The sequence below is a fragment of the Daktulosphaira vitifoliae genome, unplaced genomic scaffold (genome assembly GCF_025091365.1).
Source record: "Daktulosphaira vitifoliae isolate Bord-2020 unplaced genomic scaffold, ASM2509136v1 Scaffold_1, whole genome shotgun sequence".
NCBI classification, from domain to species: Eukaryota; Metazoa; Arthropoda; class Insecta; order Hemiptera; family Phylloxeridae; genus Daktulosphaira; species Daktulosphaira vitifoliae.
Genome location: NW_026099572.1, coordinates 54,937,359 through 54,957,910, shown reverse-complemented (window position 1 = coordinate 54,957,910; position 20,552 = coordinate 54,937,359). Strand labels below are relative to the sequence as shown.

The window sequence follows — 20,552 nt, the reverse complement described above, 5'->3', positions numbered from 1 at the left end:
ATACTTTGGGCTCCTTTTGCGTACACTTGGTATTTGTGTCTTGCACTTCGTCTGCACCTCATACCTAGGTGTTACTCTTATTCTCCCTTCCTATAACAACAACCTTTCGACACCCACAGCTAACCCGGAGTGTCAGCTGAGCACGGTGACTGCTGTACGACAACACGCATGTGAATACCTAAACAGCAGGCACCACCTCCTCATATTTATCTTCGTACACATAGTTGCACATTCACACTTAAACCTTAATACACTTTACTGTGTTACGACATACTAATAGTAGGGCGACGGCTGATAAAGGTAGCACGAGTAACGGAGCCGTGTCTCAATAAAAATTTATTAACATATATATATAATCGATGACGCGCTCATCTACGGATTGGAAAATATTATTTTCGACGACTGTAGAGCGGATTGGGGTGAATGCGTTACGACCGTCTAGTATCGTGCGCGTGCGCGTGGAAAGTTACAAACATCCCAGATACAAGTAAAACTAATATAAGCGAGTTAAAAAAAAATTTATTTTAATTTGTTTATTTTTGAAAATGTTATGGCAGTTTTAAGTAGAAAAAAATGTCAAAATTTGCCGATTTAAAAAATCGTAATTTTTGGTGGATTTTCTCCATTTACAGGGAATGATGGAAATTTTTTTAATTTTTAAGGGCAATATCTTCTATTAAATGAGATTTGTGATATTTTGACGTATTGTTAAAAGAAATCGGTGCGGTGAGAGCTGAGAAAATTGAAATTAAATAAAATTAAAATATTCTTTTTGAAAATGTAGAAAATATTAAAAAATGGTAATGATTATAGGATGCATACAATGATCATTTTTATACATGACACTCGTTTGTTTTTGAGAGCAGTGTGAATTATTCTAAGAAAAAAATGATTAAATTCATAAATAATAACATTGTTTTATAATTTTTTTATCCCTCTAGGGGAAAAAATGCTTTGATTGGTGTTTTAAAAATATACTATAATGAAATCCTAATTCCCATATTGAATATTCCAAGACTTTATATTTAAACGTTAAGTTAATTATCTTAATATAAATGACGGGTCGGATGTTTTACTTGACACTCGAATAATAAACTAAAGACAATTTATTCTATTTTTTCTAATGACATGATTCTCATATACAAACCAAACAATTACACATAATAAGAACATTAACATAAAAAAAAGGAGTAACATCATCCAGCTATTTGACACTTCCTCCGCTGCGTAATATTGCAATGCTTTGAGATCTCCACAACAAAAACTTCTTGGCCGACGTTAACAATACTGAGTGTCACCATTAATTTTACAATGACAGGACGCACTAACTCGCCGAACAAAAGAAAAAAACACCACCGGTGTGAGTACACTAAGAACACCAACTCCAAATATGGATTGAGTACTTAATGACCGTACGTATACAGGCCGACACGAACGCAACAAAGAAAACTATGCCAAATCACTGGCTATCTAACGATCTAACGTCAACCGCATACACAAAAGTAATGACAGGAAGGTGCCGGAAGTGTGCCGGACACGGTTTTTATCATTGCGACGAGAGTGGTACTGGGCGATTTTAAGCTACGTGGAGCTCGAACGTACTCACACGTAACTTTTGAACAGGCGTTTTAACTAAAGAAAGTATTAAATTTAATGATATGATAAATATAATATAAATAGTAACTTTGGTTTATAACTTTTTTTATCCTGTTAATACATTCATTTGTTACGTAATTTATTTATTTATATAATATTACTTATTTTTTTTATATTAAGTCATTATCTAAACAATAATACTTTTTGAAGCAGTCTTACAGCATATCTATAGCTGAGCTATAATCTTTTAAAGCAATGGCAACAATATCTTTGTTTATAGTTAACTAAAAATATTACATACCAATTAATTTCTATTGATATTATTCAATTACATTTTTTATTATGTCTTTGATAGAGTTATAAATAAACAATCATTAATAATATATCAAATAAGCTAATTTCGTCTTAAATTGATTGTCAGATTATAAAGTGAATTTTTTAATTATTTGATATTTCAGTAAAATATCAGAAAATAAACATTGTTTTTATCAATTTGAACAAAACAAAGGTCTTGTTTCAACTTAATAATTTCAAAAAGATCTGCTATCATCTATTTATCGAATTTATAAGTTGAATTACTGGAACTCATTTAAGAATTTATAATTTTTATAGAAAAAATTATCTACATACCTATTACCTATACAGGGTGATTTTTTTATTATTATCTTTAGTTACACATTATTCTTGAATTATTAACTATGTAATACTTTTTAAGTTCATCCCTTATGCCTGGTAAGGGTGTCAACTTTGTTTTTTTAAATGGTAACACATATTTTTAATTTAATAAAATGTTTGAGTTTTTAATTCAATAATAAATGGCATTTGAATTTTTAATAAAACTTAATTTGTTTATTAGATATAAACATTTAAAGTTTCAAATTTTTGAGTTAATATATAGGTATAATACACAAGGGATTACAAATACAGGTAGCTAATTGGTTTTTTATGATATTGCTATCACATTCACGGATTGTTTATTATAAATTATGACTATCAATAGTTATACTTTTTGTATTGTCAGTTGTGTATTTATAAACTCACAACAATGTACCTTACTACCATTGATAATAACAATGTTGTGTACCTGCTAATATCGATGTCATAAAAAACCAATTAGCTACCTGTATTTGTAATCCCTTGTGTATTATACCTATATATTAACTCAAAAATTTGAAACTTTAAATGTTTATATCTAATAAACNACACTTTAAATGTTTATACCTAATAAACAAATTAAGTTTTATTAAAAATTCAAATGTCATTTATTATTGAATTAAAAACTCAAACATTTTATTAAATTAAAAATATGTGTTACCATTTAAAAAAACAAAGTTGACACCCTTACCAGGCATAAGGGATGAACTTAAAAAGTATTACATAGTTAATAATTAAAGAATAATGTGTAACTAAAGATAGTAATAAAAAAAAATGTTTAAATTATTTTTATTATGCAAGTAATTGAGTGGGTTATGATAAAAAAATCACCCCGTATAGTATAGCGAGAAAAGATTTCGTTTTTTCTATCCTTTTTCTCAATACATATTTTGATGTTCGATATCGTAAAAAATCACATGGAAATTAAAATCTTGAATAATTTTATAGTGCTACAGATAATAGACAACTAAACATAAATGAAAAAAAATGTTCTCCAAATTTCTTCTTTAAAATGGCGATCTTCAAATTTTTTTTCCCATTTTCGTATATTAAAATAAAATTATCATTTTTTATAAAAAAAATTATTGTTCGAACGTATAACAAATATTAAAAAAAATTAATGAAAAATATTTAATGGATATTTCAATCAAAACTTATTAGAGTTGTTAAAACATCCTGTAGAATTACATTTTCAATAATCGTATGGATGTAAATGACAAAAATTTAAAATCTTCAGTTAGCTTAACGATGGATTACTCTAGTTTTTTGATAAAAATAATTAACGATTTTTATTATTTTTGAAAAAAGTATAAAAAATAATTAAAGCAAAATAAAAAAATTACTATAGGTTCTTCCACCCTAAACAATCTCTCATGAAACATAGTACAGCATATTTCGAAATCTTTTATATTAGTTGATGTTTGTCCTCCTTGGACGTTTTTTAATTCTTTACTGGTCTTGTTTAGTGTTAAATCTTCAAACACTCCAATCAATTTCCTTAATTCTTTACTGGTCTTTTTTTGTTTTAAATCTTCGAACCCTCCAATAAATTTCATTACCTCTTCACTCGTATTGATCAGTTGTAAATTACCGGATACATACTTTTCTCTTATGTCATTTAAAAATGGATATAAGGATTCTAAAGAAAATCAAATAATCATGTACTTAATAAAAACAAGAATTATTCGAATTGACAAATGTAAGGAGATAAATATATACGATAAAAGGCGAATATTCTATTTTCAAAAAAAAAAATTGCAATTGAAACTGTAATCTACTTTAGTCAGTTACAGCTTAAATTGATTATAATTGTTGTCCAATATCAAATAATATTTTCTAGTTAATGACACAAAAATACCACATTTTTTTAGCATTTTTATGACAATGGGTTGTTTTAAAAAAAATCTACAGAATTCGAATCACTCTATGCTATATATTTAGTCAGATATTTACCTTTATCTATTTGTATATTGTCGTCAAATTCAATGTTATTTAAGCAATTATAAAATTCTTCTCGTGCTACTGGTAAATTTTTAAAAGACAAGTATTCAATTATTTCATTGGCTATTGTTGTAAGTATTAGTCCCTTAAAAAATAACATATTGTTATTATAAAACTATTAAACTGAAGAAAATCCCAAAGAAACCTAAAATTGTTTCCGATAAAATAAAAATGAAATAAAATAATTAATAAAATATAGCTCATTAACTAAATATAATATATAAAAGAAAACGATCATAACAGATCATAGACATAACAAAAATCATAAACGGTCCACCTTCGAATTTGTGACGTTAAAGCTCAATCATGAAATATTCTGGGCCAAAGACACTTCATGTCTAGATTTTTTAGAAAAATAAAGTGTCGAATGAGCTAGAAAACGCTTTTTCATAGGCCTATTTATAAGGAGAGAAATTGTGGTTATAAATTTAATTAAAAGATTCTTCTTATTGGTTAATCAATTAAACTGAAAGGGACATCTTCGCAACTTATTATTTTATGATTTGAGTTATTTTTATAAAAGGGCCTTGGTGTTTTGTATCTATAATCTCCTGTAAGAATGTTATTTATTAAAAGAAATCATAATTATTAAATTGTAAATACAATGGAATTGTAAGTGCTAATAATCAATTACACAATTATGAATATATCATAAACATATATTTCAATGAAATATCTAGTTTCATTTTACAGTAAATCTATATATATTATTTGTTTTTTAGGTATCGAGTTACTGAGTTCACTTACCAAGAAAATGATGACTTGTAAATATGTATGAACAATCATTTTTTTTTTTAACAGTGAAACTTGAAAAAAATACAAAATATTTTTATGGCAACTATTAATAGATTTGAATGATAAGTTAATCTAATTTGGGGAGAGTCATTACAATTTTTTTCCTATAATTTACTAGAGATTTGAATATAAATCTAGATTTTTAACTAATATTTTGTATAACATGATTGCTCATAATTAATACCTAAGTGATATCGTTATGAAAAAATGTCAAATAAATGGAATAAACCCTTTACTATATTAGTTTTAGTGGATGTATATAACTAAATTAAAATTTCATTTAATATAACCCAATTCAAACAATAAATTATAATTAATTGTATCAATAACTCCTTTAATACGCTAAGTCGTCTACTTGGGTTACTAGGAAAATTATTTTTATGTAAGTTAGTTATTAGTAAATAATTATGATCTTTTTGTTAGTTTTAGAAGCGCAAATAACTTCATTTAGAATTCAGTAATCTTTGGAATTTTTGAATCATGGTAGATAATTTGGTAAATTTAATTGTAATGAGAATTAACATCTCTGTAATTTCTCGGATAAGTAAATTGTTTTATATCAACTTATATATATGAATGTCTTAGTAATACATTATGGATGAAAACTTATAAATTTATTTTTAACATTTATTTTACTTGAAATTTTTATTACACTGAAGTCTTATGTGCAGTTCACAAAGTTTCCAATAAGTTAATATTTCATATAATTGTATTAAATTATTGCATATATTCTATTTACACATAATAATGTATTATGTTGAGAAATATTTTTTTATTTTATTAGAAATATGCATACATACTCGTGTAATCTTTCAAATTTTTCAATAATCTTGTTGAAAACTTTTTAATTGATATTTATAAAAACGTTTTAGTTTAATTTGATAGTTCTGTTACAATGAGTTTATTATAGTTCCTAAAGTTTTGTACTTAAAGTACTTATTTTACGATAATTATTTAAACAGATGTTTAGTAAATTTTTATCTATTGTTCGAAACGATATTTATAGTAATTATTTTTAAATATGATTTCATGTGTACTGTAGTTAGTGATGTAAATTTTCATAATAATTAATTTTGTAAAAGTTTCCATGAATATTTTGACAAAAATATTTTAATTGACTAGTTAAAAATATCACAAATGATTTGTTGGATACATAACAATAAGTTGTCGACAAATTGTGTTGTGATTATTAATGCTATCGTTTGTGCTAAATCGAGTTGTTTTTGGTCTTCTCTCTATGTCTGCATTGTCGCAGCCATCTTATTATAGCATTATCTTATTATATTATTATTATTTGTTTATATCAGCGCCATTGTGGCATTATCATTAGTATTATTCACATTGGTGTATTTAAGATTTTATGATTCATGTGTAATACATTTAATTGTTATAAATTTAAGACGAAATAAAACTACTAATTCCAATTCTGAAACCATTAATTCTTTGGCTATGTCGATGAAAAGGAATAAGGTGAGTTTTTTTTATACCTTCAGGTGCCGCAAGAGGGTTGAAAATTTTACTGTAAGGGTAAAATAAAATAAAATAAAATTGTTATTAATTTTTATTATGTTAAAAATAATCCGTGCAAAATTTTAATTGAAAATGTAATTTTTATCTTATTAAAGATCCTTTAAAGTTGATTTTTATAAAAGTTTATAGTTTAGAAATTTTGCACTTTTAAACACTATTTTAGCTCATCTTGCAAGTTTAGAATTTATATCATTCAATAAAAAATTTTATGAGGAAAAAAAATTGTATTTTTTAGATTGATATGTGATCGGGAACTTATATTATTAATATTCCAGTAAATTTATATGAAAAACTCAATATTTCGTTGAAATTACTATTTTTTTTTTTTGTATTTTTACTTTAATAAATCATTGTTATAGAAGTCTTAATAATCATTTCTCTGTAACTTTTGATGTTTAAGTAGATGCTACAATTGAATTATTTAGAACTATATTCCGTATAGTTATATCATATAGTATTCTATAATATACTGATTACTGATATTCCGTGCCTAGTTTCTGGTATCATTTTGTCCGCTGTTGTGTTGTTAAATTCCATTTTAATTATTTTTTTTAAATAAATATTTGTTTTTACAATTTATAATAATCAAAAAATTTAAAGGTGATAGAAAAAATATAATTGCAGATTTGAAATCAGCGCAAAAATTGATTTTTAAAAAGTATATTATTATCTATGATGAAAATTCTTTGTAGACCATTTATTCATAAGTAACAATTTATCTCATGGAAAATTTTGTATCAAGTTATATAGTTATAATTGTTCAATAATAACGCAAAAGTAATTAATAAAGATATAATCAAACAAAGTAAAACATATAAAATAAAGATACACTTAAAACAGGATAAATAAATAATACACAAAATAAAAACTTAATGTCACAAACATACCACGCTGAATGAAATTACCTTCGGTACTCCCGAGGTCTTCTCTCCCCTCACAAATCATTCAATTTTGTCTTATATACTAAAATATTTTGTTTTTCTTTTTATAAAATTCATAATGCAATCATTTTTCAAAAATGTTTATAAATATTTGCTTCCCGACCTAGTAACAATAATTCGGGGAATTACAATTAATCCAAACATTACAAAAGTATTCTACTTCTAGATTTACAAATAATAGACTACATTATATTTTTGTAATAATAGATCAAGAAATTCATAATTAAACCAAAAATTACAAAAATGCTTTGTTTTCAGTTTTACAAAATAATGACCTATATTACAATAAAAACCTGAACTTTTCTTCAATTATGTAATAAACAAAAAGAAGTAAAAAAGGCGTAGTGTAAAAAGGATGGGCAGCAAATGGAAAGTAAAAGTGGCTATAGATACCGGGCAGTGACTACAATAAAATGAAATAGAAAGGGATCTCGGGGTATGTATGCTTGTGTAAAGACGTCTAATATGTGAATAATATGGAATTATAAAGAAGGGTCACTACTTAACTCCTGCACAAAAACGCGTACACTAATTTCCGGCGAGTCACAAGTATCGTATTTCTTTATAAAAATATTTTAGTTTATTCTCAATGACCTATCTTGTTCTAATTGTTTATTACTAAAAGTTCTTCAGTAAAGGATTTATTATAGACTTGGTATATAAACAAATGTTTCACTTACCTCTGACTATCCTGATAAGACAGATATTCTCTTGAGATGAATGATGTTGTTGATGTAACAATTATCGATGTTTACGTTTACGCATTAATGTACGCAGTTATATTTATACGGTTTATGTTATTATTAACTCGCGTAAAACTACTTTTATAGTACAATTCTATATCAAATCTACCCAAGGTGAAATCTAAGTTTATTATAACTCTGTTTTTTTTTAAACCCTTTTGTATATTTATGTGGTATAGTCTTTAATCTTGTATGTGGTGTTTTACACTAATATATTTGTTATTTAATAATTTATAAAACAAATAAAGAAACTCTAAACAACATAATTGTCCTGTGCAACAAACTATTTCCAAAAGGCCTACGTCTTTTCAGTCGTCCAATGAGTGATCTAGGGTAGATGCGAGCTCAATTTCGGTTCTTTGCACAATAGATTATACTAGTGCCCTACACTCCAATTGCCCGCACTGTGGCAGAGATCAGACTGGCTAGTCGATAAATGGAGAGACAACTTAGAGCATGGGTTCTCAAGCTTTTGAGGTCCACGCCCCCTTTCAAACTATTTTATATTTTCACGCCTCCCTCATCACTACTATAAGATTGATATATGCATAACATTTATATGTAAACTATACTTTAATGTTGGTTATTGGATTAATATGAAAACAACTTCAATGACGTTTTTTTATTATTAAATTAATTTATTTGCACAAAAAAAAATATTATTATAATTTAAAATTAATATTAACTATTAATAATATACAATTAATGAGAGGGTTGCCCCTGTTTATTTTTAATCAATTTTTTTATGATTGGCTACATCTGTGATAATGCGCATCTCAAATCACTCTCCACGTCCAATCGTGCTCGTTATTTTGATTTTATTTAAGCAAGCGCCGAAAAACCAGACTCGTAGAGGTAGGTGGAAAAAAACTGAACCAATAACTTTGCAGCTTCATTGGCAACTTCCAGATATATAGAGAGATAACACAGCCAAAAATCTTCAATAGTCTTATTTTTAAAGTCTTCTTTTGCTTGTGAATCATTTTTAAGGTCGATAGTTTGCTCTTGAAGATAATCTGGAAGTATGTCCACATCCATTTTGAATGGATCTAATACTAATTTAAATTGTCAGTTTTCTGTAGAAATATCAGGAAAATACTTTGATAGTTGGTCTTTTAAAGATACCAGATGTGCTGAAATCAATTCCTTAAACTCATTCTCGATATTTTATATGTGATTTTTGGTATCATCAAGAAGTTCATTAAGCCGTGGAAAAGATGAAAAATTAGGTTTGGTCGTACAAAGACGGCGTTGCCACAATGATATTTTTTCTAAAAAAAGCTTAAATTGTATTGTACGACTTCAGAATATTTGTATGTCCTTGAAGTTCTAAATTTAGAACATTTAGGAATCCAAAGAGGTCTGCTAAATATGCTATATAAAACATACATTTTTTATCCGTAAAATATTGTATAAATCTAATTTCCCAGCACTCATTAAAAATATTTCAATCTCAGACTTTAAACTGTACATTCTATCAAGCATATTACCTTTAGACAGCCAACGAACTTCTGTGTGATAAATAAGAGTTTTATGGTCACTTTGCAACTAATTACACAAAACATTAAAAATTCTAGTGTTAAAAGCACTAGATTTTACAGAGTTAACAATTTTTATTGCCAAACTCAAAACGGAGTTTAGTAATTTAGGTAAAGTCTTGCAAGCTAAAGCCTGTCTATAAAGGATGCAGTGTGAACCAATTATGTTAGGGTTTTTTTCCTTGACTAGTTGAATAAAACCATTTTTACAGCCAGTCATAGCTTGTGCTCCGTCAGTACATATACCAAATACTTTCTCCCAAGAAAGACTGTTAGATATCAAAAAATCAGAAAGAACAGAAAATACATCAACCGCCTTTGTTGTTGTTTTAAGAGTTTGAGAGAATAATATTTCTTCCTTGAATTTTTTATCATCAATAAATTTAAAATAAAACAGTAATTGAGAATTCTACGAAATGTCCGTTGTTATGTCACACTGTAATGAATCAAAATAGAAGTTTCGAGACTATCCGAGAAACTTCTAGAATAATTTTTACACAAATAATTATCAATTTTAAATATTTTTCTGACCGACTATTATTTTATTACTTTTTACAAATACATCGTTCATTTGGAGCAATGTTTACATTAATGTCCATCTTTTTAATTACCATAAGAGTACCTGTGGCGCCGAACAGACGGTTAGATTAAATAGTTAAATTATTAAGAAAAACTAGCCTCCCTTCATTACCTTACCAACTAATTTAATATAAAAGGGCTAGTAAAATTAGCACAGAGACTCTTTCTTTTTCATCTCTCTCGCATACTCTCACTTTCATTTTCACTTATTATTCCCCCATAATTTTACACTTTCATATTAAAAGTTAATAATGTAAAATTCACGTTACTTTTGTTAATTTTAATTATAAGACTTATATATTTTTGTCAAAATAATTAATACAAGTTATAGAAATAAACTCAATATGTTGCCCCTCATATCAGTATTTTTATTTATTTAAATTAACTTAAAATATTGACGTCAACAAGGAACATCACAATTCACCATCTATCTACAAATCCATTTGGACATCAAGGTAAGTGTAGTCTTAAGACATGCACTATATTGATGTAATATTAAGAAATAGGGTAGAGTGGGTAAGAGGTAGGATTAAGATGATATGAATGAATCTAACACAATCCAAATAACTTATAATCCCTTTCCTACTATCTCTATCTCATCGCCCACCTTATCCTTATATTTTATTTTTCTCTTTATTACAACACTGAAGTGAAAAGAACGGAGGCTTATTTAATTTTTCTATTATTTGATTCTTCAAATCGTGAGCCATTTCATCGATTCTGCGTTTTATTGTATTGTTTGACAGAGAAATTTTTGCAACTTTAGCACAACTTTCTTCGTTCAATATAGTTTTACAAGCAGTAAGTAAACAAGGTTTTACAAGGGACTCACCAATAGTGTGTGGTTTCTTGTCTTTAGCTATCAACAAGGCAATCTTGTAAGAAACTTCCATAAGCTTTTCATTTTCCATTGCAAAATGACCAGTAGAATCAAGTTTCATACGTTTTACCGAGTTTATTTTAGCATGAAAAAAATCGATCGGTTTGTCTTTTAAACTGGGATGATTAGTGATTAAATGATGTTCCAATCGTCCAGGTCGCATCGCATCATTACTCAAAACTATGTGACAAATCACGCACTGAGGTAAATGATTTCCATTTTTCTCAATTACACTAAATCCGTATTTAATATAATCGGCACTATACAATCTTTTTTTTGATTTTGACATTTTTAGTTATGATATTATATCAAATTACAACCAGTAATAATATTAAAAACACAATTTCTTCTTATCACGTCGAGTGGCGGTTTTTCGCCGAAACAATGCTTCTATTAATACCGTAATATTGTTATACGATAAAATCGTAATAATCGCTCGGTGTATAATGTATATCTACTGATCGACCATGGCGGCGACCAACACACCGGCAAGGCGTAGAAAACGGCAACGTTTTCATTTTTTTTATTTTTTTTTCAACATTTTCACGCCTCCCTAGGGTGGCGCACCCCCCACGTTGAGAACCACTGCCTTAGAGAACGCTTATAATTAGTTGGAGTATTAACTATGATGTTATTGTGCTAGTACTCTGTCCAGCCAGGTTGTGGCGCTTCAATAAGTAATAGAACACAATGCAATCTAGTCATGTAAACTTTTAGTATGCTTATGTATATAAATGTAGATAATGTAACGTGACAAAATGTGAATTTTATGATATAGATAGATTACTATCTATAGTGTTAACGCTATACAAACAATATTCTTTATCAGTTTAACAATCGTTCCCTATATGACACATACACTGGCCATCACTGTCCATACCTGTATAATTCTAATATTGTTCATATTTTTATCTGTTGTATATTTTGTAAATCTTTAAGCCGATACCCTCTCCCAAACGGATTCGTCGTCGTTGTGTCTCGCCCGGTGTGTAGGAATTTTTGTGTGCTCTCTTCCCTTTGAACCACCGTCGTGGTCTGTTTGCTGTGTGCGTGCAGCCAATTATAGTTTCTTTTTTTCGAGAGTGTCGTTCATTTTAATAATGCACTAATTTAACAAGGCGTCGGCCATTTCCGGGGCCGAGATCCCCATCTTAGGATGAGTCCCATCCGGGACTGGGTATCGTATTATTGTTCTTTCTTTTATTTATTTAATATAATGTATTGAGCCTCTTTTTCTTTTATAAATTTATTTTTTATGAGCTATAAATAATTTTAGCGTTGCTGTTTATAAGGTTATTGGTCAGTGGTGTGTCATGTATATTTAATACATATATATATATATTATTCCCGCAGTGCCCAAGTACGGTCCGGCCGGCCAGATTACAGAAATTATCCGCCGCGTCCGGAGTACCCGGACTTGTTCCGATGCGGAAGACACTTCATGTGATATTTAAAAGTTAATTTTTTTTGTCTTAATAATTTTTTTTTTTCTTTTACTCTTTTGTCCCTTTCTTTGCAGAGTGGTTTTTGCCTTCGGGTTTTATCCACTATTAACTTAATTGTAATAATTTAATAAAGTCCCCTTAATTTTCTTAATCAACAAAAATCTTTTTATTGCGTGAATATCTTCAATATTCACGTGTATCTTATTTTTTTTTCCTTTAAATCATTTTCTCTAGTTTTAAGGTAACGGTCTTCGACTACTAAAGTATGTCCACCACTGGTGACATCAAATAAACCTATTTGTTATAGTTACAAGGTATCTGCGTATTATAGTCTTATTATTGGTTTTCTTATTATTTTTTTTTTAAATTTTTTTTTCTATTAAATCCACTTATGGTACGGGTGTTGTTCTTTTCTGATCAAGACCCTCGCCTAAGTGGTTGGCGACCCGATTTCCTTTTGCAAGGGAGCCATGAGGGTGGCGACTCCACAATCCGTTGCGTGGCCCAAGTCGTCACCTCTCAATAAAAATAAATAAATAAATACCATTGTTTATATGTGTTAGAATATTTATATCACCAAAAGTATTCGACCGAAAATAAGATGTGTAATATTTTCAGTAATTACGAAAGAGGGTAGAAATAGTGCAGATTTTATATAAAATTGTAACTACGAATGAAACATACACTCACGCACATTTATTTTGTGTATCTTGGTTGAGAGTTGCAGAGAGCCGTAGAGATGCAGAGATAGAATGGCAAGGTGTCCCAGTGTCCGCTAGAGGGATGTTCAGAAACCGTGAAAGAATCACGCAGTAAAAGAACCACTGTAAGAGAAGCAAAGCCCGGAATTTGGGAAAAAATAGCATTTTTAAAGCCCTCAAAACTGATTTAGCGATCTCTGGTGAGATTCTTGAAATATTTTTTGCTGTATTTGATTGGTTAATGTGATAGAATCTTTTACGTGGGCGTTTTATGGAATGCGTAAGAAGGTGGTTAAATCTTGTGTAAGGNTTAGCTTCGATGCGAAGCTGAGAAGGTATTGGTTTTACTATGATGTGTTTTTTTTTTTGTGTCTGTTACCACTTTTTCTCAGCTCTCACCGAACGGATTTCTTTCAACGATACGTCAAAAGATCACAAATCGTATCTAGTCAAAAACATTACCCTTAAAAATTGAAAAAAATTCCCCCGTTCCCCGTAAATGGGGGAAACATCCAAAAAAATTACAAATTTAAAAATCGTTAATTTTCGAAATTTTTTCAATTTTTTTTTACTAAAATGTGCTGTAACTTTTTCAAAAATGAACATATCAAACTTGTTTTTATATAGATGCTTGACATTTGAATTCTGGACTTGTCTTCGTGGTGAAAGTTGACATCAAAGTTAAAAAAAAATTACGATTTTTGTAAAATAATATTTTTTTATATTTTTAGCTNCGAAAGGGGGGACTTAAAATGACAACTTTTTCACAAAATACTAACTTTTTCAACTTAACTTTTGGAAGTATTCCGGAAAGTCTGACACTTTTATATATATCTTAAATTAATGCTAATGTAATATACTTTAATTTAAAAAAAAAAAATTTCGGACTTTATTTTATCTTTATGGTGAAAATGGCTATCAAATGCTATTTTTGTATGAAAATTCTCGATTTTATTTTTTACATTTTTAACTTCATAAAGAAAAGTGTATGGATCCACACAATTTATTTCTGAGAAATAATAGTTTTTAATAAACCCTTTTTCGTTCGACATACTTTATCTTAATCGAGATATTAATAAGGAATCAGCAGATCAAGTAGCTTTTGGAATAAAACACCAATTTTTTTAAAATTTAACACTAACTAAAGATTTGCATCAAAGCGTTTTTTTTTATAGTGATTTTAATCACTGTCAGATATAAATATACTTGATCCAACTATACCANAATTCGGACTTTATTTTATCTTCATGGTGAAAATGGCTATCAAATGCTATTTTTGTATGAAAATTCTCGATTTTATTTTTTACATTTTTAACTTTATAAAGAAAAGTGTATGGATCCACACAATTTATTTCTGAGAAATAATAGTTTTTAATAAACCCTTTTTCGTTCGACATACTTTATCTTAATCGAGATATTAATAAGGAATCAGCAGATCAAGTAGCTTTTGGAATAAAACACCAATTTTTTTAAAATTTAACACTAACTAAAGATTTGCATCAAAGCGTTTTTTTTTATAGTGATTTTAATCACTGTCAGATATAAATATACTTGATCCAACTATACCACGACACCACTGTGCTGGGTTTTTTATTTTACTTTTTTAATTTAAATGTCATTTGAATATATTAGAAGTAAGCGAGGCCAACAAATGATTTTATTGAATAATTTTAAGTTTCGTTTTGCATATAAAGTAATACAAACGGGTAACATATGTTGGCGTTGTTTTGTAAAAGAATGCAAAGGTACCTTTCACCTGAATGAGCTTGATGAAATTTTGAATTTTATTTCAATGTTTTGATGACTAAATTTTCTTATAAACTATATTTTTATTATTTTTTACAAAAATATATATACATACTTAAGACAGTTATCTATTATAATTTATTTACCTTTGGTAAAACGCCATATTTTGTTTATAAAAGTGTACTTATGTGATAAAATAAGTAATTATCCAAAACGATGTGACTGTATTTAGGGAGTGGTTAAGGAGGGCAAATGTCAATTGATGGCGATAGGAAAAAAATATTGTAAAAAATTACTTTATTTTGCTCATTAATATTAATATCCCACACAAAAATCATAAATACAGACCTGAACTTAACATAGAATTCTATAACTAATAAATGCCGAAAATTTTGGTATGGGAAGCTTTTTTTTTTAGTAGATAGACAGGTATAAGATCAGTTTGGCGGAAACGAAAAAACGACCTTATTCAGATTTGGCGGAAACGATGAGCACCCCTAAATACTTGGGTAAAAATAACCATGTATAATAATTAATTTAATTTGGCTGATCCAACCATATGTTACTGGGTAGAATTTCTGACAAAGACAGTTGCAAATACTATAATATGGTTCTCCTAACCTTAGTATTTCTAACCATTTACCATCCTAAAATCATTTTTTCCGTGCATAGAATAACGTAATTCGCAAATAGTATACAATATATATATATATATATATATTAGGGTGAAACGAAATATTGAAAATATTGATAATTGAATTTTAATAGAAAAAAGTTGCAGTTTAGTCTCCTGATTATGGTAGATCAAAAAAAAAAAATTTTTTAATATCTTCAGATGCCGCAAGAGGGTTGAAAATTTGACTGTGAGGGTAATTTTTTCGTTTTTGTCACTTATCTTTTAATCTATTCTCTTCACAGGAAAAATTATAGAATTAAACTTGTAGAACTAAATGTTTACCATAAAAATGTTATTAGCAAAAAAGTCGTATGTAATACTTAGTCATTAAAATTATAAAAACAATATATTTTTATCTTTACCGTTGAAATCGTTTTTATTAGTTTATTTAAATATCGCAGCCGAAATATTCAACATACAATAAAAATATTTGTATAAAAATTGTTTAGAATTTAATTGTTTATAATTTTTGTTGTGTGTATCATATTTTTTACCAAACGTAGTTGTTTTAATCGAGTAATAGGGTGGATTGAATAACTAAATTTTGATTTTTAACTTTCTAATAGTTGGGGTAATATGTATTTAAGTTCCTATATATCACTTATAAAATTGCACTAGTCTAGTTTAAAATTAAGAAGTGCCGTAAGGCATTTGAAATATAGTAATATTGTTTTCTTATGATTACTGGGTTTTTCTATTTATGCCCTATCTTATCTTAATAAGTTTATGATACGATAATATTTCATTGTCACTTCATTAAACGAACTTGCTTTTGCATTTATATCGTTGTGCATTCGTACGGAGTCATGTTTAGTTAATTTTATGCGCAACGTGTGTTAAATATTTGTTAAAAATGGCTGGTGTATTGACAAGAAATAAATGAAAATGTTTAATTTTTGGAGATGCTAAAGAACTTAGTAATAATGTATTACCAACTTATGAAGACGTTAAGCAATATTATTTGTGTGTAAAACATCAACTTAAACCCGATATTACTTTAAAAGAGCTGATATTGTAGCAACTAACATAGAAAATATATGGCACAAAGCATCAATTCAATAGTATCACACACGCAAGTATTACAATTAATTAAAACGTACCATGACAAGTATCGGAATATACTAGAGCAGCCATTCTCAAAGTGGGCGATAACGCCCCCTAGTGGGCGTTGGTAGTATTTAGGGGGGAGGTAGAATGCCCAAAGAAATTTTGGGGGCTTTGAGTTGGACTTAGGGGGCGATAGCTGATTAAGCCTAATATATATCTAGAATCTAGATATATATAAAAAATAAAAATTAAAAAAAAAATAAAATTATATTAAAGCCAAATACTACTCACTCACTGATCGCGAATTAACTTATAATATGATGCTAATGATTTACCACCAATACGTATTGTGCGACGTGGCGGGCCACAGGTTTTTAGCTATTATCGTGTAGATATAAATAGTTCCTAGAAGTTTTTCGTCGTCTCCCGTAAATAATAATCATTAGCGTTATCGAAACGGCGACAATAGCTGATAATTTAGTATTTATTATTACACTACGTCCAATACACAATGTATACTCAGGCTTCGGTTATTTGAACATTTTAGTTTACGATTTGGTGTCGCTTCGTGCTGGCCGTATTGTGTTTTGATTGCTCGTATAAAATACCTAGGAAGTAAAAAATATGTCGGAAGCAAAAAAGAAAAAAAGACAATACAGTGCGGAATACATTAAATACGGATTTATTCAAAGTCGGACAAATCCATCATCGCCAATGTGCCTTATTTGTCAAAAAACATTTTCAAACGAAGCAATGAAGCCTTTTAGACTAAACGATCATTTAAATAAAATGCATCCAGACATGAAAGGCAAAGATGTCACCTATTTTCAAAATATGGAAAAAAAATACCTAGCTCAACCTACTGTATCGACACTTTTTTCTGCTGCTTCCAAACAAGAAAATGATGGACTTCGCGCATCGTACAATATATCATTGTTAATTGCTAAAACAGGCAAACCTCATACCATTGGGGAAGACTTAATTCTACCGGCAGTAAAAGAAGTAATAACAACTGTGCTCCATAAACCAGCGGCAGATATTATCCGAAAAATTCCTTTGAGCAATAGTTCTGTACAACGAAGAATTGATGAAATGGCGGAAAATATTGAAGAATCATTGTGTAATCACCTGAAGACTTGTCAATTTTCAGTTCAATTGGATGAGTCCACTTTACCAACTAATGAAGCATTATTGTTATCATACGTGAGGTTTATAAAAAATGAGAAAATATGTCAAGAACTATTATTTGCGAGAAATTTAGAGACATATACAAAAGGAGAAACAATATTTAATACACTGGAAAAGTTTTGTGATGAAAAGCAAATTCCCCTGAAGAATATTATGTCAATTGCTACTGATGGTGCTCCAGCTATGACAGGGCGTCACAAGGGCTTCATAGCTTATTTAAAAAATAAAGTTCCTGACGTGCTTGCCATACATTGCGTCATTCATCGCCAGCATTTAGTTGCGAGAAATCTGAGTGAACGCCTTCATACATCACTGCATTATGTTATTAAAGCCGTTAATAAAATCAGAAGCAACTCATTAAATGACAGATTATTTAGTCAACTTTGTGTTGCTAATGATGAAGATTTCAACCGGTTGCTGCTTCATACAGAAGTACGCTGGCTCTCAAAAGGTACTTGTCTGACTCGGTTTTATAATTTGTTTGACTCTGTGATAGAGTTCCTGAAAAACAAAGAAACAGGACTTCACGATAACCTCATCACTTCAAAGAATGATATTGCGTACTTGACAGATCTCTATAAGTTATTTAATGATGTAAATCTCCAACTTCAAGGTGACGACTTGAACTTAATTAAAACAAAAACTGTCATTGCTACATTTGTTGCTAAACTGCTATTCTACAAGAGAAATATTGGTAGACGTGAATTTAATAACTTTCCTAATTTATCAGCAGCTCCTTTTATCAATGACGACTTGGTTGTTTACTGCCAACACTTGGAGAACTTACACAGTGATTTCAAAGAACGATTCCAGGACATTTTAAACATGGATATACCCAACTGGGTATTAGATCCATTTTCAAATGTCAACACAGCAGAATCATCCCAGATAGAAGAACAACTTTTAGAATTGACCACGAATGAAGAAATCAAATTTAAATTCAAGAATGGCTATCAAGAATTTTGGCTGCAAAAGCCAATCATGCAACTCTACCCTAGTTTATGGTCAATTGTTCAACGATTTCTGATACCATTCCCTTCATCATATTTGTCTGAACGTGGATTCAGTGCCGTAACAACACTAGTAACAAAAAAAAGAAATCGGTTGCTTGTTACCGAACGTGGTGATTTACGGCTGTTTTTGAGTAAATTCGAACCAGATATTAACAAACTCGTCAATGCGCATCAAGTGCATCCATCACATTAAGTAAATTCATCAAGTAAATTTTAAATTTTGAATTGTTATTAAATACTTGTTTTTATACCTATATATATATATATATATATAATAAGTTAATTATATATGATATTATATATGATAAGTTAAATTTTTTTTTTTTTGAGGGGGGGCCTAAAAAATTTTTGATGCTCAAAATGGGCAGTAGATGAAATAAGTTTGAGAACCTATGTACTAGAGTCAGCGAAGGGTAGGGGATATTGTGTGACGTATAAAAAAAAAGTGTAACAACTCCAAACTGAAGCAAAAAGTAGTCTTTTTGACATTGCGGCATATAAATGTGTTGATTTTAGTACTTGTATATGTGAAAAATCTCGAAAAGTTCCACATATTGAACAAATATTTATTAAAGATCAAAGAACAACCAGAAAAAAATTTATATCATTAGTTGACATTTCAATTACTAAAAAATTTCAAAAAAAAAAGCTATAAGAAAAGAAGTTGATGCAAAGCGAATTGAAAGGCATAAGTTATTAGAAACTTATGATAAATTTAATTTAGATGAAGTTAATATTGAATTTGATGAATCTGTTGAAATTAATGATGAATATAATAATTCTGACGAAGATGTACAATTTAGCGTTTAGTTGGGTTTAAATAATATAGCGTCAAATCAATTACCTACTCTATCGCTTGTATATTAATATACACTACACTTTAATGATACAATAAATAAATAAACTGACACATACACACATATGCATTTATAACATTGTGTCTAACGTAAGTGTAACATGATAAAAAGTAACCGTAAAATGAAAAAAATGGAATATAAATTTTAGTACTCATATTAAATGTAATGTAACTCGAAAAATATTTGTTTAAATGAAAAAATATACGATACTTTTTTTGTTTATAATTGTCTTTTAAACAACTTTTGTACGAAACTTTTTTTTGTAAGTTAAATATTTTTTGAGAAAATTAAAAAAGCTCATATTTTNACTTTATTTTGTAAGTTAAATATTTTTTGAAAAAATTAAAAAAGCTCATATTTTTGAACTTTTGCGAGGCTGTAAAAAAAAAGCTCAATTCCAATCTTGAGGACTATTAGTATGTCATTATACATATTTTAATTCAACTTTTAAAAACAAACAGTTTTTATTGAAAATTATTGTATCAAGCCCTTTAAATTTTAATACACGTAAAAGTAAAGCAAAATATAACTTCTTTATTATTTTTATAATTTCTCCGTTTAAATTACAATATTAAATATCAATTTCATACTAAATTTAATAATTATAATTAGTATATATTCA

At 28.5% G+C, this 20,552-nt stretch overlaps 1 protein-coding gene across 1 annotated transcript in view; it reads right to left on the bottom strand.

Annotated features, from left to right (window-relative positions):
• Positions 1–20,552, bottom strand: part of LOC126894904 (uncharacterized) — a 101,881-nt gene that overhangs the window by 54,949 nt on the left and 26,380 nt on the right. The window contains exons 2-4 of the mRNA XM_050666243.1: positions 4,999–5,057; positions 4,204–4,336; positions 3,594–3,889 (exon numbers count right to left, since the gene is read on the bottom strand). Of these exons, the coding sequence (XP_050522200.1) occupies positions 3,594–3,889; positions 4,204–4,336; positions 4,999–5,037 (468 nt within the window). The 5' untranslated portion in view covers positions 5,038–5,057. The remainder of the gene's footprint in view (positions 1–3,593; positions 3,890–4,203; positions 4,337–4,998; positions 5,058–20,552) is intronic.